The sequence below is a fragment of the Camelina sativa genome, chromosome 2 (genome assembly GCF_000633955.1).
Source record: "Camelina sativa cultivar DH55 chromosome 2, Cs, whole genome shotgun sequence".
Lineage (NCBI taxonomy): Eukaryota > Viridiplantae > Streptophyta > Magnoliopsida > Brassicales > Brassicaceae > Camelina > Camelina sativa.
In genome coordinates, this window is record NC_025686.1 from 13,222,491 (window position 1) to 13,235,202 (window position 12,712).

At 36.7% G+C, this 12,712-nt stretch overlaps 5 protein-coding genes across 5 annotated transcripts in view; 2 read left to right on the top strand and 3 right to left on the bottom strand.

Annotated features, from left to right (window-relative positions):
* Positions 1 to 2,026, bottom strand: part of LOC104751595 (importin subunit alpha-1-like) — a 4,525-nt gene extending 2,499 nt beyond the window's left edge. Inside the window, exons 1-9 of the mRNA XM_019230449.1 lie at positions 1,948 to 2,026; positions 1,766 to 1,856; positions 1,588 to 1,679; positions 1,367 to 1,507; positions 1,099 to 1,284; positions 844 to 1,007; positions 676 to 754; positions 334 to 471; positions 81 to 208 (exon numbers count right to left, since the gene is read on the bottom strand). Coding sequence (XP_019085994.1) covers positions 81 to 208; positions 334 to 471; positions 676 to 754; positions 844 to 1,007; positions 1,099 to 1,284; positions 1,367 to 1,507; positions 1,588 to 1,679; positions 1,766 to 1,856; positions 1,948 to 1,977 — 1,049 coding nt within the window. The 5' untranslated portion in view covers positions 1,978 to 2,026. The remainder of the gene's footprint in view (positions 1 to 80; positions 209 to 333; positions 472 to 675; positions 755 to 843; positions 1,008 to 1,098; positions 1,285 to 1,366; positions 1,508 to 1,587; positions 1,680 to 1,765; positions 1,857 to 1,947) is intronic.
* On the bottom strand, positions 4,378 to 7,386 carry LOC104723755 (importin subunit alpha-5-like). The gene is made up of 10 exons (XM_010442157.1): positions 7,010 to 7,386; positions 6,822 to 6,915; positions 6,638 to 6,729; positions 6,427 to 6,558; positions 6,158 to 6,343; positions 5,906 to 6,069; positions 5,728 to 5,806; positions 5,316 to 5,444; positions 5,062 to 5,189; positions 4,378 to 4,978 (listed from the first exon to the last, which is right to left on the bottom strand). Exons 1-10 carry the CDS (start codon positions 7,208 to 7,210, stop codon positions 4,588 to 4,590), a joined length of 1,596 nt encoding a protein of 531 aa, XP_010440459.1. The 5' UTR covers positions 7,211 to 7,386; the 3' UTR covers positions 4,378 to 4,587.
* Positions 7,407 to 8,482, top strand: LOC104723773. The gene is made up of 2 exons (XM_010442180.1): positions 7,407 to 7,610; positions 8,010 to 8,482. The coding sequence occupies exon 2, from the start codon at positions 8,031 to 8,033 to the stop codon at positions 8,463 to 8,465; it is 435 nt and encodes a 144-aa protein (XP_010440482.1). The 5' UTR covers positions 7,407 to 7,610; positions 8,010 to 8,030; the 3' UTR covers positions 8,466 to 8,482.
* LOC104751604 (importin subunit alpha-5-like) lies at positions 9,233 to 10,008 on the bottom strand. The gene is made up of 3 exons (XM_010473576.1): positions 9,632 to 10,008; positions 9,444 to 9,537; positions 9,233 to 9,351 (listed from the first exon to the last, which is right to left on the bottom strand). The coding sequence occupies exons 1-3, from the start codon at positions 9,830 to 9,832 to the stop codon at positions 9,233 to 9,235; spliced, it is 414 nt and encodes a 137-aa protein (XP_010471878.1). The 5' UTR covers positions 9,833 to 10,008.
* LOC109128499 lies at positions 10,029 to 11,767 on the top strand. The gene is made up of 2 exons (XM_019235044.1): positions 10,029 to 10,232; positions 10,632 to 11,767. Exon 2 carries the CDS (start codon positions 10,653 to 10,655, stop codon positions 11,085 to 11,087), a length of 435 nt encoding a protein of 144 aa, XP_019090589.1. The 5' UTR covers positions 10,029 to 10,232; positions 10,632 to 10,652; the 3' UTR covers positions 11,088 to 11,767.

Below are 12,712 nucleotides of genomic sequence, written 5' to 3' on the forward strand. Positions count from 1 at the left end.
CACATCAATAGAAACTGTGACTTGTGATGATCAATAATAAGAGCATGTTACAAAAGTGAAAGAAGAAGACATGGACGTACCTGATCTGATCATGAGAACCACCTAAGGCTGCATTTGAAACTGCCCTTACAGCTTTTTCCTTTATGTCAAATTCAGCATTTTGAGCCAAATTGACCAACTTTGGAATCAGGTTTGCATCAATAACTGCCTGTTATACATTAGGGTAAAGAGAGACACATAGAAAACAATTAAATTAGTGAGTGATAGCAACAAAAGGGTACGTAAATTTGTTTTTATGTTATCTGCAACATTCACAATCACAAGACTTTTCACCTGAATTTGTTCTTCAGTGCCTGCAGTGATGTTTGAAATCGCCCAGCAAGCGTCCCTCTTTATGTTATTCCAACTTATAGCATAGTCTTGAGTAAGCAGGTTGGCAAGAAGAGGTAAAACACCACACTCTATCACAACCTGAGAAAAAAAAAAAATGTTCAAAGAGCCTTTTGGTTACAAAATCCAATCGTAACATTGTACAACACACGCAATATATAACAAATGCAAGCAGCCAAGCACTGCATCCTCTCAACTAATATCCGGTATATGTAGTAATATATTTGATCATTCAAGATACATTAAACGATAACTCAACAACAAGTGCTTTTAAAGGAAACATACTTTTTTCTGCTGATTAAATCCATTAGTTAGATAAATAATGGTACTTAATGCACGATCAATCACAGATAGAGAATCGTATCTGCAAAAGGAAAAAAAAAATTGTCAGCCTTTATTATTATCTTAACATAAGGCGGCTTTAAATCTTTGTTTCGGGAGTAAGTAGTAAACCCGAGAAGTTGAACTAGTCTTGGGACAAGACCAGCATCGATAAAACTCTGGATATTTTCTTTTGGACCATGAGATAGAAAAAAAAGTGTCCAACAAGCAGCTGTCAGGAATTGTTCATCATTTATGTGAAGAACTCTCTGAAGTGCAGAGAGTGCAGGTTCCATCTGTTAATCATGTTTCCATGTGTGTTATTAATGTATATACAAACTGAGGAAACAAAAGCCTGGAGAGAGAGAGAGAGAGAAGCTAGAAGACCTGGCAAAAGGGAGGCGGAGGCTGGCCAAAGCACAAGTCTGACAAAACATAAGAGGCGGTTCTAAGCATCCAAATGTCAGTATTCTCATGCAGCTGAGCCAAGAGAGGACTCAATGCACCACACCGTAGAACATAGTCACGGGATTCTACTGAAGCACGAGCAGCATTACCTAGTGCCAATGTAGCCTGCAGATTATGGTAAATAACATAAAAATTTCAACTCATATCTCTCGCATTAATTTGTATCTATCTAAAAGAAGTAAAATACCTCCATATGGAGAAGAAAACTATCAGTAGCAGCATGATCACTAGCAAGAAGATGGACAAAGATTTGAATAGCACCGTGATCAATTAGCACGTTGGCGTTCTCATCTTCAGAAATGACTCTTAGAACGTTAGCAGCATCCAACTAACGATCATCGAATATCAGAATTAGTGAACAAATTAAATAACCAAAAATCAATTGATGAGCAACTTTTATCTTCAAACCTGAAGCTCGATGTTATCGTCCTGCTTAAGAAACTCAACGAAACGAGGCACAACTCCAGACTCTATTATCTTACCAATTGGAGGGTTTTTCTCTGGGAATATATAAGAAGAAGAAGAAGAAGAAACTTAAAAGAAACATTCAGATATGGAGATCAAGAAAAGTAAACAGCTTTTGTACCATGTTCAAGAAACTTTCTCAACTTGGAAGCGTATTCAGACTGTATTGAAGGATCATCTGACAGAACACCATCAATCATCTCTTTGTCCACCTACAGGAATTAACAATCAAAACCCAAACCAGAGATTGATTTGATCACTTGTGATACGAACCTGAGAAACCAGTTTGGGGTTTAGACGAACCTCATTCTTGTTTAGACGAACCAGCGACATGGCTTTCTCTCTTCTTTGACCTCTCTTCCAAGCGATACACAAAACTTGAAAGAGAAACCCTAGAAATCTCTCTTATCTTCTTTGACCACCTCTTTTTGATGATCTTTATGAGAAACCGGTTTGGTTTGATTTAGTTTCAATTAATGTAATTGAATACTGGTTTGGTTTAGTTTGATTTAATTACGATTTAGTGGGGGTTATTGGTTTGAGATTTGAATAGAGTTTTAAAGACTTTAAATGTAAAGTAGAATATGTTATTATTAGGTTAAGATTTTGTTAAACTTTATTAAGATTTAGTGTTATTAGTTTATGATTTGTAAAAAATCATTTAAAATCTTAACAAATTTGGGTTATTGGATTCAGACTTTTATAAATTCATTAAAAAGTTTGTGTTATTCAATTTAAACAAAAGAATCTAAGATTATTAATGAATTTAATTATTGTGTTATTGGTTCATGACACTTTTTCACAAAATAAAATCATCGAAAATATCACAAAAATACAGAGATCGTTTGGAGCATTTTACAAGATTTTAGAAAACTATTAACGAGGGGTGGGCATTTAAACCGAACCGAACCAAACCAAACCGAGCCAACCGAACTCAAACCGACCCAAACCAAACCCAATCCTACACTCCAACCATTCGGTTATGTTTTTTCTCAACCCAAATGGTTCGGTTCGGTTTAATAACCCAATGTGTTTCTTAATTTAATTAATATTATTATTAAAATTATAAATATGTGATTTTGTCTATTACCACTTGCATTTGGTTTCTATATTATTTTATTTTAAATTTTCTAATAAAAATAACTAAATATAAATATAAATACAAATTTAATTATATGTAATATTAGGTATTAATTTTAATTTCCTATCTTTTCTAAATTATTTAATTAATTAACTATTATAAAACCATAATCAATTTTATTTTATTACATTAATTGATTTTTAAACCGAATTAAAGCTGCACCAAACTAAAACCAAACCAAACCGAACTGAACCAAAATAGACCGACCCAAACACAAACCAAACCAAACTAACTTAGGTTGAGTTTGGTTATAGTTTTACCAAAACCGAATAAACCAAACCGAACCGAACCCAAACCGAACCCGAACTTAAACCAAAATCCCCACCCCTAAATAAACTATAGAATACTCTTTAACAATCCTTAAAAATCTTTCACTTATTCATTTTTGATGATTTTATTAAAATCTTCAAATCTTATTATATAAAGCTTGATGTCAAAGTTACTCATTAAGGTGACATGTGTCAAATATATTGATTAGATGTTGACATGTGTCAATTTTTTTTTTACTTTTTATAAACGTAGTAGGACATAATTATATTTACAGAATTTTATATGTTTATATATTTTAAAAAATTATTTTTCTAAATCAAAAAGGAAAACTAACAAAATCAATATATTTTCCATTGTATGCTAATTATAAGAAACCCTAGAAATCTCTCTTATCTTCTTTGACCACCTCTCTTTTAATGATCGTTATGAGAAACCGGTTTGGTTTGATTTAGTTTCAATTAATGTAATTAAATACCGGTTTGGTTTGGTTTGGTTTGGTTTTGTTTGATTTAATTATGATTTACAGTTTGGTTTGAAATTTGAATAGAGTTTTAAAGACTTTAACTGTTAGGTAGAATCTATTGTTATTAGATCAATATTTTGTTAAACTTTGTTAAGATTTAGTGTTATTAGTTTATGATTTGTAAAAAGTCATTTAAAATCTTAACAAATTTGGGTTATTGGATTCAGACTTTTATAAAGTCATTAAAATTTTTGTGTTATTCAATTTAAACAAAAAATTTAGGATTGTTAATGAATTTAATTATTGTGTTATTGGTTCATGATTTTATACACTTTTTCACAAAATAAAGTCATCGAAAGTATCACAAAAATACAGAGATTTTTTGGAGCATTTTACAAGATTTTAGAAAACTAATCAATAAAACTATATAATACTCTAATAATCCTTAAAAATCTTTCACTTATTCACTTTTGATAATTTTACTGAAGTCTTCAATATTTTTTATAAATTAGAATCAATAACACCTAGAGAAAACATCCACATAAGAGAGTGAAGAAGAGTGTCAGATAGAGCGAGAGCGAGAGTGGTGTGTGTGATTGATCAGATACGGACCAGACTACGGTTTATTCGAGTGGAGTGGTCAATGATGATTGAGTCAAGAATATATTTAATCGTAGCCGTTCATTTTTTTAAGATGTTGAGTAACTTTGTACACTACATGGTTTTTAACTCATAAAGCAACTCTACAATGCTGCAGCAAACAGATATGTTATTTTTCTAACCATCAAATAGACAACACATGAAGCAATTCTAAAATCTCCCAAAATACTTCAAAACGAAAAACACAAAACAATTTATTCCCTGAAAAATGTATGCACAGCTTTTTATATCAAAACTATGTACTCTCTCAAGTAACAAACCAAGTAAAAGCATAATGTCATCAAGAAAGTAACACTTGACTCACTCTTTGACTTTGAGTTTGACCTACCATATGTACATGCTTTTGGTTCCAATGTCAGAGGCTATTGTTTTCTACATCAAATCTAATATCAGATTGTGTGGGATCATCTTACGAGTAAATTTCAAACTGGAAGCCCGGATGAGAACTTGAACTTGGACTTGAACTTGAAGTCTGAAATACCTCATCACCTTTTCCTTGAGGTTTCAGTATGTCCACTAACCCTTCACCGTCCTCTTCAAGCCAGTATGTTTCCAGAATCTTCACTGCCTTCTCGTAGATCTCATTGTTGTCATGGTACTGCAGGTTCTCAATCTTTTCTAGCCCTTCCTCATCTTCAATCATTTGACAATATGAATTCACGTCTCCTGTGTTCTTCTTCTCAACCTCTCCAGCGTTCAAAATCTTTTCCAATCCATCTAGACACACTAATATGATTCTTAGATCTGGACACACCAGGATGTCACATAAAGGTTTGATGCAACCCTGCTCCACCAAGTATCTGAATCACACCAATGGAGATTTGGTGAATTGACAATCAATAAGACATGGAAAAAGTGATAAAGAGAGGAGACAGGGATGTACTTTATTTGATTAGGAGAACCACACACGGAGGAATTTGAAAGTGCCCATACAGCTTCTTTCTTTATGTCAAACTCGGCTTTGTTAGCCAGATTGACCAACCTTGGAATCAATTTTGCATCAATAACTGACTGTTTAAAAAGAAAGACAAAACAGAATACAATTAGTGATAGAAACAGAATGGCTAGTACTGCACAATATTTAACAAAATCAAAAACTAATGCCTGCAGTGATAAAGCAACACTAACTTCTCTCACCTGAATTTGGTCTCCAGTGCCTGCAGTGATGTTTGAAATCGTCCAGCAAGCTTCCCTCATTATGCCTTTCGTATTTTTTTGACGAAGCAGGTCGGCAAGAACGGGTACAACACCACACTTGATCACACACTGAAGAAATAATTTCAAAGAGTTATTTCATATCCCAAGCGAAGACTTCTTCCACTTTGTACTTTGGTTACAAATTCTGATCTCAGCATTGTACTCAAGCAACATATAATGAAGTGTTCTCCAGGCTCTGGATTCTATCTATTAATATTACTATAGTAATATAATCATCCAAGATATAGGAGAAAGAAAAAAGCTGTGCTATTGCTTTGAAAAACACTACATTCACACGGAGGACAACATAAGTTTTCTTGAAGGTTCCATAAATGGAATATGAATTACATACCTGGGTCTGCTGATGATTTCCAGAAACTATATTCCCAATGGTACGAAGTGCAGGAATAAGTACAAAAGGAGAAAGGTGTCTGCAAAAGAAAAAAATGTCAACCTTCATAATCCAAACCTGTAGCAAGTGGCAACATCAGGTTAAAGTTATTTTTACTGGAGATTGGAGAACAACTAACTTGATAAGTTCAACTAGTCTTGGGACAACACCAGCCTCGATCAGACCTTGGATTTTCTTATTTGAACCATCAGACAGATTCGAAAGTGCCCAGCAAGCATCTACCAAGACTTCTTCATCATTCGAATGAACAAGTCGTTCAAGAGCAGGGAGAGCAGGTTTCACCTGTTAATCATGTTTCATAAGTCAAGTGTTTCACTTATATAAAATGAGGGAACAGAGCCTATAGATAGAGAGAGATAAGTAAGAATACCAGGTCAAAGGGCGGCAAAGGCTTGCCACGGAAGAAGTTTGATAAAGTCCAAGTGGCAACTCTAAGTATGGGCAGCGTAGCATTCTTATTCAGCTGATGCAACAGTGGAGTCATTGCCCCAGAGTTAAGAACAAAGTCACGGCAATGTACTGAATCACCAGCAACATTACCCAGTCCCCATAAAGCCTAAATAAGTAAGTGTAAATTTCAGAATTTGAACTCATATACAAGATCATAAGCATTGATATTAACAAAAGCACTAACTATACCTGCTCACGGACATCATTATCAGGGGAAGCAAGAAGCTGAACAAAAAGCGGAACAGCGCCAAGATCAATCACCACCTTGGTATGCTCAGATGTTCCAGAAGCGATATTTGTTAAAGCCCAAGCCGCCTCAAACTATAAAAAGATCAAAAATTTCAGAACCAAAGATTACAACACTAAATCATCAAAAGATGGGTAAATTTTCTCTTCAAACCTGAAGCCTAGGGTAATCATCCTTCTTAAGAAACTCAACAAAACGTGGCACAACTCCACATTTAATCACGCTATCGATAGGTGGAGTTCTTTCTGAACAATATACAAGAGAAACCATTCGAGTAAGTGATAAGAAAAAGGTCGCACCTTTTCAAATCGAAATCAAGAAAAGTTGAAGACTTTACCAAGTGATAGAACCCTCCTGAACCGAATCGTGGACTCAAGCTGCAACGAAGGATCATCCGAGAAAACCCCAGCAATCATATCCGAAACCTCCAACTACACAACCATGAATCGAATTAATTCAAAAATCAAATTAAAGACCTAAACTTTACTAATCCAAAATCAGAGATCGGGCGGGGGGGCTTTTTACCAAACTCTGAAAGGGTTCATCGTGATCAGGAGACAAATCTTTAACACCGTCGCGGCGTCGCTTCATCAAGCTTTCCTCGCGTTTGTTTTTACGAATCTCGACTAAAAAGTCTTCTCTTCTTCTCCGTCCTTCTTCCGCATCTACAGATAACTTGTAACGGGTTCGACGGATCTCTGTCTTCGCACTCGGTCGCAGCGACATGGCTATCGAGAAACCCTAGAAATCTGAACTGGAAAGGGAAGAGAACGCAAGAAGTAAAAAGATTTGGAATCGAGGAGAAGGCAACAATGGTGAATTCGAAGAAGAAGCGACAACAGTTTCAATTTAAAGAAGCGGGAGGGTTTTCTAATTAGCCGTAATTAAAACAATGGAATTATGTACTTTTTTTAATCGTTCATTTTTCTAATAATCTCTGAACGTAAACCGAACTAAACCGAGGTTTATTAACTGTACTCGTTACAGACGATAAAAAGAAGAAACTTTGGACGATATATGGAGAGTAAAAGTGTTTTTCTCCGGCGAAGTGAGAACTACTTTTTCCGGTAAAATTACACAGAAACTCATCTGCAACTGCAAGTGAGCTCTTTCCCGACTTGGCTAGGTAAAAAAAATCGTTCCTTTTATCCTCACAGTTCAAAAATGTCTCAATTTTTTTTCTAGGGTTTTACTGTGTCTATCTTCTAGTATCTAATCAAAATCACATTCTCTATCAGAAAGCATTCGCCTTTATCAGTCTTCCATATGGGGCCTATTATATTATGATTACCTCATGAAATTGAGCTTTAGGGGTTTCTTCTGAATTCACTTATATGGTTTTGTGTTTTTAGATTACTTTAAAAAGCATTCACCTTTATAGCTCTTCCACTGTGGCGTGTTATTATTATTATCTCATGAAATTGAGCTTTAGAGTTTCTGAAATCACGGATATGGTTTTGGGTTTTTCGATTCCTTTAGAAAGTATTCACCTTTACTATTGTTTCTCTTGATTTTCTTTTTGAAGGTTTTTGTGGTGCTTTTACTTATGGAAACAAGAAAGATACCAGTGTTGTGTTATTGGAATGGTTGTATAAAAGATGGTCCTGATGGTCCATTCTATGAAGGATCAGTTCCAAGAGTTATTAGAGTTGAAGGCGACATTGACTTGCCCAAATTGTTGGATCATGTGCATCGAGTTACTGGATTTGAAAAGGGGAAGTTTCAGATTGAATTGATTTGTAGGTATCCTTACATTGTTCAGAAGTCTATGGTGAAGTATGTGCGTTTGCCTATTGTGGATGGTTGTAGTTTAGAGACTATGCTTGAGGTTCCAACTTATCATCCTTCTATTAACAATGTGGAGTTGTATTTAGAGGTCAAACCGGTTCTTGATGTCGTCGGTCTTGTTGCTAGTTCCTTGGCGAATCAGGCGACGCGGAAGCGTTCTCGGCAAGAGGATGGTGATATCGAAGCAGAATGAAATTTGAGTGTGAGAGATAAAACATTAAGAACTCCTCAGGAGGGTAACAGTAACGGGTGGATTGAAGAAGAGGAAAGTATGGATGGCGGTAAGTGTAACTGTGGAGATGGTGGTAAAAGTGGGACTGCACAGAAGGATTCAAATATGAAAAATCCAGGTCCAACAATAAGCCTTATAGAAAAGGACTCAGAGCAGATGATTTTCTCTAGTGAATGGCTTGATGAACGTGAGTTGCATCTTGGGATGGTTTTTCGAGATAAAGATGAGTTGGAGAAAGCAGTGAAACTGTACTCTATTCGAAGACAACGAATGTACACTAAATAGAAAGTGACCGCTCAGGTATCATTGAATATAAGTGCAAGACTTACTGCGTATGGACTGTCAAGGCTGCTAAAACGAACAACAATGGGTTTAAGATAAAAGAATATATAGGTCCACATAGTTGTAAGCCAGCAAATGTGAGCTCAGATTTTCTGGCAGGTGAGCTCAAAGGTCTAATCAAGGGTCAACCCTCGCTCTCAGTTGCAGAGCTAAACATGTGGGTGAAAGAAGAATTTGGCTGCACAGTCTCGTGTACTAATATGCGGGATGCTAAAAAGAAAGCTTTCAATGCAATCTTGCGAGATTTGGACAATAGTTTTAACAGATTTCCCAAGTTCATGGCTGCCCTTAGCTCATCTAACAAGATGGTCTTGGAATGGCAATATGATCTTTATCCTGATCCCAAATATGCATCCTTTCGTTCAGTGTTTTGGGCGTTTCAACAGTCAATTGTTGGTTGCAGCGGGGTTTGATGCAGAAAACAGGNAATCATCCTTCTTAAGAAACTCAACAAAACGTGGCACAACTCCACATTTAATCACGCTATCGATAGGTGGAGTTCTTTCTGAACAATATACAAGAGAAACCATTCGAGTAAGTGATAAGAAAAAGGTCGCACCTTTTCAAATCGAAATCAAGAAAAGTTGAAGACTTTACCAAGTGATAGAACCCTCCTGAACCGAATCGTGGACTCAAGCTGCAACGAAGGATCATCCGAGAAAACCCCAGCAATCATATCCGAAACCTCCAACTACACAACCATGAATCGAATTAATTCAAAAATCAAATTAAAGACCTAAACTTTACTAATCCAAAATCAGAGATCGGGCGGGGGGGCTTTTTACCAAACTCTGAAAGGGTTCATCGTGATCAGGAGACAAATCTTTAACACCGTCGCGGCGTCGCTTCATCAAGCTTTCCTCGCGTTTGTTTTTACGAATCTCGACTAAAAAGTCTTCTCTTCTTCTCCGTCCTTCTTCCGAATCAACAGATAACTTGTAACGGGTTCGACGGATCTCTGTCTTCGCACTCGGTCGCAGCGACATGGCTATCGAGAAACCCTAGAAATCTGAACTGGAAAGGGAAGAGAACGCAAGAAGTAAAAAGATTTGGAATCGAGGAGAAGGCAACAATGGTGAATTCGAAGAAGAAGCGACAACAGTTTCAATTTAAAGAAGCGGGAGGGTTTTCTAATTAGCCGTAATTAAAACAATGGAATTATGTACTTTTTTTAATCGTTCATTTTTCTAATAATCTCTGAACGTAAACCGAACTAAACCGAGGTTTATTAACTGTACTCGTTACAGACGATAAAAAGAAGAAACTTTGGACGATATATGGAGAGTAAAAGTGTTTTTCTCCGGCGAAGTGAGAACTACTTTTTCCGGTAAAATTACACAGAAACTCATCTGCAACTGCAAGTGAGCTCTTTCCCGACTTGGCTAGGTAAAAAAAATCGTTCCTTTTATCCTCACAGTTCAAAAATGTCTCAATTTTTTTTCTAGGGTTTTACTGTGTCTATCTTCTAGTATCTAATCAAAATCACATTCTCTATCAGAAAGCATTCGCCTTTATCAGTCTTCCATATGGGGCCTATTATATTATGATTACCTCATGAAATTGAGCTTTAGGGGTTTCTTCTGAATTCACTTATATGGTTTTGTGTTTTTAGATTACTTTAAAAAGCATTCACCTTTATAGCTCTTCCACTGTGGCGTGTTATTATTATTATCTCATGAAATTGAGCTTTAGAGTTTCTGAAATCACGGATATGGTTTTGGGTTTTTCGATTCCTTTAGAAAGTATTCACCTTTACTATTGTTTCTCTTGATTTTCTTTTTGAAGGTTTTTGTGGTGCTTTTACTTATGGAAACAAGAAAGATACCAGTGTTGTGTTATTGGAATGGTTGTATAAAAGATGGTCCTGATGGTCCATTCTATGAAGGATCAGTTCCAAGAGTTATTAGAGTTGAAGGCGACATTGACTTGCCCAAATTGTTGGATCATGTGCATCGAGTTACTGGATTTGAAAAGGGGAAGTTTCAGATTGAATTGATTTGTAGGTATCCTTACATTGTTCAGAAGTCTATGGTGAAGTATGTGCGTTTGCCTATTGTGGATGGTTGTAGTTTAGAGACTATGCTTGAGGTTCCAACTTATCATCCTTCTATTAACAATGTGGAGTTGTATTTAGAGGTCAAACCGGTTCTTGATGTCGTCGGTCTTGTTGCTAGTTCCTTGGCGAATCAGGCGACGCGGAAGCGTTCTCGGCAAGAGGATGGTGATATCGAAGCAGAATGAAATTTGAGTGTGAGAGATAAAACATCAAGAACTCCTCAGGAAGGTAACAGTAACGGGTGGATTGAAGAAGAGGAAAGTATGGATGGCGGTAAGTGTAACTGTGGAGATGGTGGTAAAAGTGGGACTGCACAGAAGGATTCAAATATGAAAAATCCAGGTCCAACAATAAGCCTTATAGAAAATGACTCAGAGCAGATGATTTTCTCTAGTGAATGGCTTGATGAACGTGAGTTGCATCTTGGGATGGTTTTTCGAGATAAAGATGAGTTGGAGAAAGCAGTGAAACTGTACTCTATTCGAAGACAACGAATGTACACTAAATAGAAAGTGACCGCTCAGGTATCATTGAATATAAGTGCAAGACTTACTGCGTATGGACTGTCAAGGCTGCTAAAACGAACAACAATGGGTTTAAGATAAAAGAATATATAGGTCCACATAGTTGTAAGCCAGCAAATGTGAGCTCAGATTTTCTGGCAGGTGAGCTCAAAGGTCTAATCAAGGGTCAACCCTCGCTCTCAGTTGCAGAGCTAAACATGTGGGTGAAAGAAGAATTTGGCTGCACAGTCTCGTGTACTAATATGCGGGATGCTAAAAAGAAAGCTTTCAATGCAATCTTGCGAGATTTGGACAATAGTTTTAACAGATTTCCCAAGTTCATGGCTGCCCTTAGCTCATCTAACAAGATGGTCTTGGAATGGCAATATGATCTTTATCCTGATCCCAAATATGCATCCTTTCGTTCAGTGTTTTGGGCGTTTCAACAGTCAATTGTTGGTTGCAGCGGGGTTTGATGCAGAAAACAGGTTTTTTCCACTTGCGTTTGCGATTACTACCCAAGAAAGTTTGTCAGCTGATACCTGGCGTTGGTTCTTTGCGTGCATCAGAGATAAAGTAACGCAAAGGGAAGGCCTTTGTCTTATAACAAGTCTGAGTCCTGACATAGTTGAAGTTGTTAACGAACCTGAGTGTCTGTGGGCACAACACCGGTTTTGTCTTAGGCATATGTGCTTAAAGTTTTATGATGTTTTCCATAACAATCTCATGACAGAGTTAGTTTACAAGGCTGGATCCACGAGGGACAAATCAAGTTTCGAATACTACTTGAAGAAAATCGAAAAGATGGACCCAGAGGCTCGAAAATGGTTAGAAAAAATGCCTCTATATCTATGGGCTCTGGCTTACGATGATGGTGGGATTAGATTCGGGATCATGACTACAAACACAATCTTTAAGACTTATGGTTTCATAGACAATCTTCGAATAATAACCTGCATCTTCCTAATCTTTGATCACCTGGCAGAGCTTTTCAAATCTCGACATGGTCGTCCCGCGGATTCACCGAACGGAATAGACCAGTACGCTAAACATGTGATGACAAATCTTGAAGAATACAAGGTAGCTTCTCAAACACATGATGTATTGCCATTAGAACATACCGGAGAGAGGTTTCAGGTCACAGAAATGATGCAAGTTGGAGAGAAGAGATTTGTTGTTCATTTCAGCAACCGGGTATGCACATGTGGGATATGGCAACTTTGCAAATATCCGTGTTCACACGTGATAGCAGTTTGCAGGAGGATGAACAGTGACCATTTGCAGTATATAAATGACTACTACAACAC